At 40.4% G+C, this 12,524-nt stretch overlaps 1 protein-coding gene across 1 annotated transcript in view; it reads left to right on the forward strand.

Moving 5' to 3' along the window:
• Positions 1 to 4,756: 4,756 nt before the first annotated feature.
• Positions 4,757 to 12,524, forward strand: part of mtnr1bb (melatonin receptor 1Bb) — a 34,111-nt gene continuing 26,343 nt past the window's right edge. Inside the window, exon 1 of the mRNA XM_042499300.1 lies at positions 4,757 to 4,964. Within this exon, the coding sequence (XP_042355234.1) occupies positions 4,757 to 4,964 (208 nt within the window). The remainder of the gene's footprint in view (positions 4,965 to 12,524) is intronic.

Here is a 12,524-nt window from a genome sequence, read left to right on the forward strand (position 1 = left end):
AATGTTCCTCAAATGTAAAACTTATGATAAACGAGATGTCTTTCTCTTATCTTGGTAAGGTGCTCTTGACCACTCGTGAAATTTTCTCTCATCTAAAAGCGGAGAACAAATCACAGATAAAAGCAATAATATGAGAAAATTTGTTTGTATGCACTTCTTCCTACTCCTTTTCGAACATTCGATTTGACTGTTTTGGAAATAAAGATTTCAAGTCAATCAATCATTCAATCAGTGTAGTTTATTGCATGAGGCCCAATGTCATTTTCTGCAGCAAAGACCACTGAATAAGATCAGTTCTATTATCCATGATATTTTTATCCTCTGAAAGTCTTGGCTTGAGCTCTGACATTCGACAGGAGCCCTCAGTGTTACACTGTTGGACTTTATTACAACGCTCCCCCACTTTGCTCTGTTCTTGTAAAGAAGTGCTGCCTTAAACAGAGGTAAGGCAGAATGATGGATCAAAAAATGCAGCTGAGAAATTTGGCTGCATCATGGGCCTCAGAGCGCAGCTTGTTATCTGCTGTAGCTCTGAGGAGTTGGTACGCTGTCACCCTCGAGATTGCTGAGATCTGATTTTGGTAAGGAGGAGGTCTGCTCTATATTGTGCTTTGATCATCAGGGGTTTTTATGCTCGCCAGCAGAATAAGCATCTAGATTCGCTGAAGTTGCAACAACCGTAAGATTTTTATGAGGTCCTTGTTGAACTGTGCAAGCGTGAAATGCCTGTGGTAGTAACCTTTACAGTCCGTCTGATGACTCAAATGTAAGAACAATCATAACGCACGAGGTTGTGTGACAAACACACCTAAAAGGCACCTGGAGAGCGCACATCTCTGCCAAAAACAACTCTTGCTGTTACACTTGAAAACACTACTCCTAACACTAATGTTTTAAATCAAAATTATTTCTTGGCACTGCTATGCACTGCCAGGATTAACAGCTTTTACCTCTGCCCTCTAAGCCCTTTCTGATTCAGTTTTCTCAGTGCTGCTATAAAATAATGATATGAAAAATAATGAATGAAATTCCAAATCTATATAATCTCTTTAAATAATATTTAATAATACCCTAAATAATACCTAGTTTAGGGGGCCCTTTTGCATCAAATTCCATGCAATACTTTTGAGATTGCGCACCATTTTTTATGATCAAGGAACATTATAAATTGTGGAATCAATATACAACGCATGTTATTTCCAATAATTTTTGTCAAACAGTGACTCAACAGAACAAAGCAAAATATGTCCAGAATTATGATACAGCTTTCTACTTGCATACCCTTTGTAAAGTTTCATGCACTTCTAATATTCTTACAAACATCCTTTTCTGCAGTTACCAATCGTGAAAGGGTCACAGGTTTCTCATTCGAATAAGCCAAAGTTTGGGAGTAATCTACAAATATAAATGCTGTGATACTATTAAACAGGAGTATTGCAACAATTGATAAAATCTGAAGGTATAAAAGGCAACAAGTTATTACAAAGGAACACATTGTGACATGTCCAGCAGAGAATGTGCTGGTATTTTAAGTCAAAACAGGATTTATTCCTAACCATAGCCAAGTTTTTTTTGTGCCCAAACAAAAGCACACGTTAGCCACAGCGTCGTTCAACCACAGAGTTTCAAAATATAGGCAAAGAATAGCATACAAATGTTGTATATCTGTGGTTTGCAGAAATGTAGAATACCAACATTTAGTGTGGTGATTGGGTTGATATATTAAGAAAATCAGAAGGTGGTAACAAAATTGCTTTTACCTCATTCCTAATTTTAATCACATTCAGTAGATCAAAAGCCATCCTAGCAGTTCTGCGAAGATGTGCTTTGGCACAGCAGTGCTTTGAACTAAATGCGGGGTCATTGGGATTCATCCTCTGGGGACCATGACTGTCTGTACAAATCTGTGCGCCAATTAATTGGGTATATACTTTGATACAGTTTCATAGGATGAATGAAAACATGACCTGCTCGTGGCACTGGTGGAAAAAATGTTATGGCAATCCATCCAAAAATTGCCAGTAAGATTCATTCTCTGAGAACCATGAATTGCTGCACAACATTTCAAGACAAGCTATCATCAGTTGTTGAGATATTTCCATCTGTCTCAGGACAAAAGTGTTGGGTTGACCAACCAATAGATCAACATTGCCTGTGTGTCTGTTGAGCCACTAGCTTTATTATTATAAAACACCACATCCTGCAAAACCTTGAAAAGTATTACAGAAAATGCACACTCCAAGTGCAACATTAGCAAATGGCAAAATTCTCTTTATTTTGCCTGATATATACAATAATTTATTTATGACAAAGACTGACTTAAAGACTATCCTCACACATCCACAAACCTGCAAAACATGTTTTAATAATTTGAGTTTAACTGTAATAAACTACAGTATTATCACATGCTGTATCCATGGACTGAACACTACTCAATACTGCAACATCTTTCTCCTCCAAACCTGTATGTCATCTCAATAAGTGGTGTTGCAAAGCATTGTTTGTATGCATGACTGGAATACAAATTTGGTTACACTTGCTACATAATTTCCAAAGAAATATATTTACCCTCAGTAATGCCAGGCTCTCTTGTTTTCTTCACAACATACTCTACAGACATTTGTTTTGCTGACACCGTCTGGTCATTTCAACAAAACTCTGTGGTCATTTCAACAAAACAGACTCATCAATAAAACCATGCTGTCCTGTAGAGTAAAACAAAAAGAGCATGGCCATATGGGGCAGCTATACGACCGGTTATTGTAGAATATGGTGTCAATGTCCAGTTGTCGTGGTCAATTTATCCAAACATCATTCAGCCACTTCAACTTTCCTGCTTTTATACCCACAACAATATGCTTTACCACCATGACTAAATGCCTAAGATTACTGAAGGTTCTATCCGAGCGGGCAAACACAGTAATCACATTGGTTATAGATTCCGAAGTCTTTGAAGCATGTCCACCATAGCCATAGCACAGCATTATCAGGGCTTTGCAGTTTTCAATTAGCAAATTTTACTGTTTACACCACAACTGCTTTTCTTGATGTGTGATATTGTGATATTGTTAAGCCGATGCTCCTGCTATTGAGTGTCCGCCTGCACTTAAAGCGTCTATATATTTGTGTGTGTGTGTGTGTGTGTGTGTGTGTGTGTGTGCGTGAGTGTGTGTGCGCCAATCTGGCTGACCTCACAGCCAGAGCTGTCTGTCGCCTGGTCATCACATCGCCCTGCTTTGAGGCTGACACTGGGCTGCTCTAATCTGTTCCTGCTGTTGTGCTTCAGGGCATCCGCTGCAGCCCAGCAGCGAGGAGTTAAACAAGTGAATGGTGCTGCCCTCAATGTGTCACCACTGGCACTGACAGTATCGATGACATATGAATCCACTGGATCAGATGGGGAGTTTGACAGCACTGTTGCCACCAGTTACCCACGTTAAAAGGATGAATGGGATTAGACTGCCACCTCCACTTCCACTGACTGCACTGTGCACAAAGTGAATCATAGTCCAGAGCCCAAAAATGGCACCCTGGTGGATGCACACACACTGGGCTTAATGTTGGATAAATCAATAGTGTATTGTGTTTGGAAATGAAAGACTGCCAGAGCTCCAGCTGTTTTATGATTATTCTCAATTTGTATTTTTTTCACTAAAAGGTTAATGCATTAATAAACCCTAATGAATGCGGATGCACTTAAATAACTTCAGATGTACAGCTGAAAATGTCTGATTTTTGTTATGCGCAATTATTGTACTCGCGCTACATCTTTGACAAATGCTCCACACAAGTTACAGTGGGCTGATTGGACTTCCCTTGCAAGACCCACCGCTGTGTGCACACTTAAAGCAACTCCGAGCATTGTGGTGAGATCAAAGGCAAATTCTGGGAAGTCACGCTGGGGAAAGGCAAGCGAAAATGACTGGGAATCTTTGTTTGCACGCACACCTCAGCGCGGTAGTAGAAAACGGAGCGATAAAGTAAGTGAGAGAGAAAGGGAGAGAGAGAGAAAGGGAGAGGCACATAAGGTAAAAAAAAAATGTTTGTGAAACCGTGTGTCTCATTCCGTCCTCACTCCGTGGATTTCTCCCCATCCTGCTGTGTGTCTGACTGAGGGGCTCCTCTGTGATATTTACCACAGTGCCTCCTCGCCACGCACAGCGCCGGTTGCGTCGTAGTTCAGCGCATAGCAAGGGCATCACAAATGGTTAGGGAAGACAATTTGCTCCTCCGTTTGTTCAGAGAATAGCAAATTAAATCGGAAGGACTCCCGAGGCGGTACAATGGTTTGACATTTTAGAGAGGAATAGCCTGCTTTTTTTTCCCCCTCAACGTGGGCGCATGCATACGGATGAGAGTCAGAGATGCCAAGCAGCAAGCTAGGGGCACTTGAAGAGGACTTGAAATATGAGTGGACTTCTTTTATGAAATATGATCTAAACGACAAATAATTTACATTTTCTCACCGGGGAGTAGTTGTGGTGCCGACTCAGTTTTTGGTAACAGTGGATGGATGACTTTTGTGCAAAGATAAAGAAAGCGAAGTAACTTTATATAGGTCACACGTGAGCGCCACATAATAGCAAGTAACTTATATACGCCTTTAAGTCGCAGACTTCACGTGTGCTCTATTGGAACCCCAGGAGGCATCCAGGTGCGCTCCATGTTTCGTTTAGGACACACCGGTACCGGCAGTACCTGCGGGACTTAAAGCACACTTGGGACTTGAGAGCAGCGTTTGGGCTGTGGGCCAGTAATGCCGGACACATTCACGATCATAAAGAACCGGACAGAGCCGCGGCTGGGGCAGCTAGAGCGCACACTGGCCGCGGAAGGGAGCGCCCGCCCCGCCTGGGTCATAGCAATCCTGGCCAGCGTTTTGATCTTCACCACGGTGGTAGACGTGCTGGGGAATCTGCTGGTGATCATCTCCGTGTTCAGGAACCGCAAGCTGAGGAACTCGGGTAAGATCTGTTGTCCATTGCAATGACTAACTATAAAGGGGATCAGTGACAACTACCTATAATAACTCACATTTTTAAGGGGAAAAGTCTCTTGCACTTTTGCCTGCTGCATAACTTCCCTTACTGTAGCACTATGGATTTGCATAATAATATAAGCCCTGTGACTTCTGGATGAAGTGAATAAAGTTTGTTTATATCTACAAGCTGCTTTATCATGTTTTGACCCACAGACCTTGAGCGCACTTTGCCCCCCAAAACCATCGCCCAGTGGCTTATCCAGACTTTTTTTTTTCACTGGGGTGGCCCAAGTGGGGCACTGATTTATGCAGAGGAGGCATGAATAACAAGTGCTGCTGTGGGCACATGCACCACCATGGTTTTAATTTACCAGTTCTGTCTTCAATACCTATATTTATTTTAATTACGAACGTTGCAGTGTCTTACATTCCTGTTTATAGCTTTGTATAAAAGATAAATAGACCAATCACAACACAACACTGATGCCACATAAATGTGAAATAAAGCTTCCATACTTTATGAGAGATACTGTTCCACCAAAAGTAAACAGTACAATAGCAAGGATAAGTGCCAACAAAATGAAAAAAAATAAGCGTGTGGGAACAAACAGCTGTATCAATTTATTTGTATGTAATATTAGTCAGGCTGGACACTACTCTGGCACATTACTGCCTCTCAAGTTTAAGCCTGAATTGCACCTATTAATAAAAATTCAGTTCACTCATCAAACAGTTCAAAGTGACTGGACAGAGAGTCAGTCATAATGGAGGGGCATCAGGGGTGACCAATAACATTTCATGGGTGGCTCGTGCCACCCGAGGTCACTTCATGGATGCACCCCTGCCACCTCCATCAATAAACCCAGTAACAAAACTATCCCAAAGTACATTTTATACGGCTTTAACACTCAACTGAACCCACACCATAAAAGCTGTGGTTTCAGCTAAATGCCTCTGTTTGGATTAGGCTGTCAACCTACTTCTGTCAGCATGCATGCAACCCAAATGCAAAGGCTATAGCTTCCAGTTAATAACGTTCTCCAGTGCACCATTCATATCATGCTGAAGGGCATCTGTGCAGGACACATGGCTGCTAATACATGATAGCACAGATTTAACATGTACATTTCCACTTCATATAGTTGTGTTGAAGACTCCCTGTGTGCCAATTTGTCCTCACAACTTTATATGCCACTGACAGCTTGATTCATACATTGCACTATGAAAACCACTGTAACATCATGGTGTCTCTCTCTTGCCTCACTCTTCTGCTCTTTACCGGTAAAGTTCAAAGGTAGTCTGACTCACTCTCGCTGTGTAAGAGCTGCTTAATAAGCACAGGTGAGTCCTTTTGAAAAACTGACTATACCAGTGCTGATGAACCTATTCTGATGTGAATGTGTGAAATAATTACCCAGGAGGCCTCATGCTGGCTACAGCAAAGCACAATGTCGAATCATAAAGCATGGGAGAACTCTTTCACTGAACCTTCGCTCCAGGAAAAAAAATGCATCCTTGAGGTTGTAATTCAACTCTTTTGAGATGAAAATGAAGCCCTTTCAAGAATTTTACTGAATTATGCACAGGTTGTTGTTGTGTGTGTTTTTTTAATGTTATTGGTTTACCACCTAATTTGCCCCTCTTCAGTATGGTCTACTTTTCTTTACTGAAAACTAATGTCACTCTAAAAAAAAAATAGCTAAATGTGAGACTAAAAACTTGCCAAGATGGATATCTTATACAGTTAAGTCTGCCACACATGCTGATGGAAATCTGCATTTATTTGCATATCCAGTAGAATGCAGCTGGGAGTCTTTCTTCCTTATTAGTTGATGGGCAAAAACCCCCGAGGATGAACCAAAACAACTACTTTACTTTCATTTAAAGACGTTATGAACCACTTCTTATTTTCATTCACAAGGGAAAGCCTTTTTTTCTTTTATTTGAGATTTTTTCTCAGTCAGATTGACAGTCATCAAAGGAGCATCTGAGTGCAACCCTGTCTTCAGAGAAAGACTCCCACATTCTGCACTCTAGCATGGATTTTTTTTAAACTAAGGTTTAGGTAAGGTTCATCTTATTCATAGCTCTTGAACCAAGGCTTTTTATTTATTGACGCTCAAAAGTGAAACCCAAATGCAGTATGTCAAGTGTGCCTTCATTTATGTGTAGCCAAACTTACAAATATCCTTTTAATCATTATCTTATTAAATTCAACTAACAGTGGCACTTAAAATAGCTGCAATCAGAGGGTTTAATGTAATCAAACATAAGTCTCCCCACATCTTCAGTGAATTAGACAGAGATTATGTCTCGTTAGAAAGAGAGTTGGTTGTTGTAACTGTGAGTTTATTTAACATTTTTAACCCTGCTGCTTTTCATTTTTACTCCTGCATTATGTTGATATAACCTTTTTAAATAGAAGTCATGCAGTCTTGGGAGTACACTTTTAAGAAATACTAGTGAGTGCATAGGGCCGCATGGCCGTGGTCAGATTTAAACAACAACTGTAGGAGTTTTTGTGCAACATAAATCTCACACAGCACCCACAACAGTGTTCTATAAAAATCACATTGGATAAGATAGTGTTATGCACTGTGATCACGTTTACCCTTTGGCAAAACATGCTTATCTGTACACAGAGCTTGATTCAAGTGCCACTTGTGCTTTTAAGAGGGACTGCTTTTGGCTTGGATGTTAGAAGAAAGGTGATAATGTTGATTTTTCTCTCATTTAGGACCATGACTCCCCCAAAGTGCGGAACAGTAAATTTTTTCACTGCAGGACACATAGTTCATCTGAACTACTGCTAGCACAGAGACACCTGGCTTATCTCTAGTTTACAGCTTGATTAAAAATGGACAGTTTCAATTCACTTCTTGAATTTTGTGGGGGTTTTTTTTTTAAAATCTTTTTCTAGGTATCCTACAGATCACTGGTTTTCAAACTGGGGGTTCTGACTTCCACTTAGGGCCGCCAAAATGTTACTGGGGGTGGCAAGGCCCTTCAGAGGATGTGACAAGACTTTACCTAAAAATATACAGTAGGGCTCATCTCAGCATTGCATTTTTAAATAAAATTATTTTAAAAGTTTAAATCTTTATTCAAGATATAAACTTAAGACGAAATCAGACAAGATAAGGGCACGTTGAACACAAGCTATATTCACAGAGCCTTCACTTTCTACTTAACAGCCTTTTCCTGCATTAAGGCACGGACATACTTTCTGCATTGAATGTTGACGGATAACTGCAGTCACGCGCACGCGGTTCTATTCATAGTACAATTGAAGGTCCGCTTCAGCCCCTGGCAGGAAACGCCAGGGCTGTGAGGTGAGCTCACCGTCCTCCTACTTCTGACATTGGGTGAAAGTGAAACTTAAGAAGATGATCGTGGGTCTGGAGTGAATGTCTGTTGAATATCAAACTCAAAACTGACTTCACCATGATGTAGCAGCTGTGGCTGGTTTGAAAGCAATGTTTTTGGACTGGAGTGTGAAGCAAGCGATTGAAGCATGTGTAGTTATACTGTCAGTCTGTACTGTCATAAAAAATGGGCTGCACGTGGATATCCGCACAGGGTTCCGTGGGGATCTTTTGGGAACATGGATGGATGACAACATTTAAGTCACATCGACCAAAGCAGACCTGCGTGCACTAAAAAATTGGCCTTTTGAAAAGTAAACAGTAAAAACAAAAGTGTCAGGGAAAAGGTAACACTTAATCTGTAAGAAAAGAAGCCCATTAAGTATATATGATTGTAGGGAAACTCATCTAGCATCAAGCAGCATTTATAGGAAATAATTTGCTTAAAATTCATCAGCTCATTCTAAACAAAACTATAGATGAACTGCACTTATTGTGTTCACTACTTCACTACTTTAAAATATGCCACTTTGTCAGGGATCATCAGTTTGGTCAATGATCGAAAAGGGATCACTTAAGGAAAAAAGGTTGGGAACCACTGCCTACCTCTCCATAAAGAGGTAGTAAAACATACATTTGTTGAGGGAGTTTTGCAGCTCACATGGTGCATTTCTGCCTTAAAGCTCATCTCTCTCAACTCAAACAGCCCACTCAGCAGTAGAGAAACCACGCTGAACCCATAGTCATGAACTCGAAGGACGGCTACTGTAGTTTGAAACAACCCACTCAGTGTTTGGGAAAACACCTGACTTAATAAAGCATAGAAACAGTCGCAGCAGGAGCAGAGGCCAGCATATGATTACCCTCTACAGTTGTGGTAGCTTTACATGAGTCCCTGCTGTGGCAGAGTGAACAAAGTAAACTGACCGCTGAGTGCTGGACTGCAGTATTTTGTCAGACGCTCGGCTGATGAGTGATGACTAACTCTGAGTCACTCTCACCTACCCTTAATAGTGATATATGCATATGGGAGTAAATATTAGAGTACTGACTCATTATTGTTCTGACACTGAACTGGCATCAAAATATGACACTCACACTAATCAAACCTCTGATGCAGGTTGCTCACGTAACCAAGCTCCATTAGGATTCTCATTACCTTTCTGCCCTGTCTTTTTCTCCTCTTTTGTCTTTTCAAAAGACTTCAATGTTTAATTTAAAGGGCTTCCTCTCTCATCATGTGCTATTGTATACTGACGAGCCTGTGCGGCGGACACAGAATCACACATGCATGCATTCATGAGCCATTAGAGCCATTTGTCTCCTGAAATTAGTCGTTTAAAAAAGAAAAGCTTTGACTCACACACAAGTGCTCTAGAATGCAGAGGTGTGCCTGCACACAAAAACATGTGAAGCACATTCAGGGAAAAAAACGCAGAGCAGTAAGTCACACCTACTGATTGTCTTGTACGAACGTGTGTGTGTGAGCATGTGAAAGGTGTCTTGTACAGTTGTGTGGGGCAGAGGTTTTTTGTCCCCTGAGATTTGTCTTTGATGGAGCGTAGGTGTTGCAAACCTTCAAAGGGAGTTAGACAGGATCACACATTACAGACTCTCTTCACAGAGACTTTATTTACATCATATCTCTCCACCTCCCTCTCATTCCCTCTCCAGCTACTTCTCTGTAAAGCTCTCTGCCTCAACAAAAAAATAATGCTTAAACTATTCCTTACTTAAGACTGAGGCTTGAGAAAAAAAAAACACTCAGTGCAGCTTCACATCCAGTCCCTCTCAGTGTGCCTCTATCCATGGTGCTGAAACACTAAAACTCAGTCACCTCATCTGTCTCTCTCCGTGGTGCTGAAACATCCAAACCTAAGGCCCTCCCTAAATCCTCTTTCTTGTCCGTGCTTGTGTTCCTTTGAACTTGTGAAACGTCATCAGTCACAGCCTGAATACTGCTCTAATTCATAGTCAACAGTGTTGAGAATTATTTGAGAACTGGACCCAATGTTTTCAGTGATGTCAGGACTTGTCAGTGAGGTGATATGGGCCACTCATCCCAGCACTAACTAATAACTAATGTAGCCTACTAGAATAGTAATAACATAAGTTGCTTTTCAGTCCACTAGATACATGCTGCTGCAGTAGAAATGATTGAAATGAGATAAAAGGACTGAAAAAGTTTATCTTATTAGATAAAAACAGATGTTGGCATGTTTTTTTCTTAATTTGCAGTTGACAAAAGGAAAGAAATCACAATATATCGCAGTGTGTGTTATCACAATTCTCAGCATATTGCAAAACATTTATATTGCAATAATATTGTATTGTGACCAAAGTATTGTGATGATATTTTATCATATCACAGGTGATTCCCACCCCTAACGGTCATTCAAGGTGAGAACAATGTTATCGCTTTGTAATTTACTGGTTGTGTCCTCTGATTTCTCTGTAACATTTTACACATATGGTATAATTCATTTTGGAAGATAAAATTTGTTGATGCCAAATTAGTTTGAGTTGGACTATGAACAGTTTTGAATACTTTGGGGTCATTATCATATTCATAAATGAGAACGAACACAGAAAGTGTTGTAGATATACATTGGAGTAAAGATAACTGTTGGCTGCATCTCACAAGTCAACCTCAATCCAGTTGAAAGCTCCAAAAAAATCTTTTTTGGTTTCCCCAAAAAGCCAGTTAGCAAAAGCTTTGAGGTATTTTGTCACAGAACAGTTGCACAGTTGTGTTGAAGTGTAGCCTAATCACTAGATCCCAGCTGAGCTGGAATGGATGGCAGCAAGAACACTGCTGCTCCAACTGAATATTGAGCATACTGCGCCCTCCCATTTTGGAGAGTTTGGACTCCCAAGTTGAACTTGGCAAGTTCAAACTCCCAAGGACGCGAGTCTAAACTTGGCGTACTCTGTATGGAAAAACGACCTCCAGTCTCTCTGTCTGACTCTCTCTCTTTGATTCTGAAACATTCAAACCACAGTCTCTCCCCTGGACCTTTCTGTTTCTCCCGAGGGTCCTCTGTGACATCCACTGCTGTTACTAATACTACTGCTGCTCTGTCTTTGCTGTAGTGAAACAACATGAAACATGAAAACGTGAGTGAAATATTAACACAGCAGAGAGAGAGCAAGCATTCAAATGTGTTTGTCTGATCTGCTGTAATTATACTTGTGAGGAGCAACTCTTGAAAAGCCAGGCACTTCTGATGATAATTTAGTTTGTGACAGCTGGTCCTGACAGCTAAAAAAGCTTTCTGGTTAAGATGAGGGACTTGGTTACAAATGGGTTTAGAGATAGTGTAGGTGTGTTGTTATGTTTGATGTTCTGTGAGTGTTCGCCCTCAGTGAGTGAGTGCAAGTCAGTCCTCAAAAGTCTGCAAAATGTGTGTAAGAGAAGTGAGACAAATATAGAATTTGTGTTGTTGGTTTACTGGGACAGTTTCTAAGTCTGCATTTCACATCTTTACATTTTGGGCCTCGCGCTGAGTGACACTTTAATCCAGAGTTTCTCACAATGAATAAGTATGGAGGATTTCTGTGTCTCGCTCACAGACATTATGACAGGACATACCGCTGTTTTCAGACTACTGCAAGGGATCTCTCTGAACACTAACACGGCTAACACGCACTGTCTAAATTGACTGATAATTGATAATTGTGTTCACACTGGGATTGGCTGCAGCTTGATTAATTCAGATGGACAGCTGTCCTCTTTGTAGAAAAGTAGAAAAAAAGGTATTTCTCTGGTAAACATCTACAACTGACATGTTTGATAAATGTCAGCTCCAACTAAGCCTAGCTGAAATAAATATATCAACCAATTGTGTGTGTGTGTATATACTATTTATATATATATATATATATATATATATATTCATCAGGAACTATTACACTATTACACTTCTTTCTTCATTACCAACCACTGAAGTCCTTCTTTCAATTCACTTTTACGTAAATGACTTTGTGCAAGTGTTTAATCTCGCCACACTTAATGGTACAGAAATTACTTTCACGCTGAAATTATAGGCCTACTTTGAAGAGACACACATGGATAAAAATGAGACTCATTTAATTTGTAACTGCATCCTTGGAGTTTGAAAACTTTATGATGCCAATTTATGAGATTTGTTCCTCCAAAATCAATTGAGAATCAAGTT

This window comes from Plectropomus leopardus, chromosome 13 (genome assembly GCF_008729295.1).
Source record: "Plectropomus leopardus isolate mb chromosome 13, YSFRI_Pleo_2.0, whole genome shotgun sequence".
Taxonomy (NCBI): Eukaryota; Metazoa; Chordata; class Actinopteri; order Perciformes; family Serranidae; genus Plectropomus; species Plectropomus leopardus.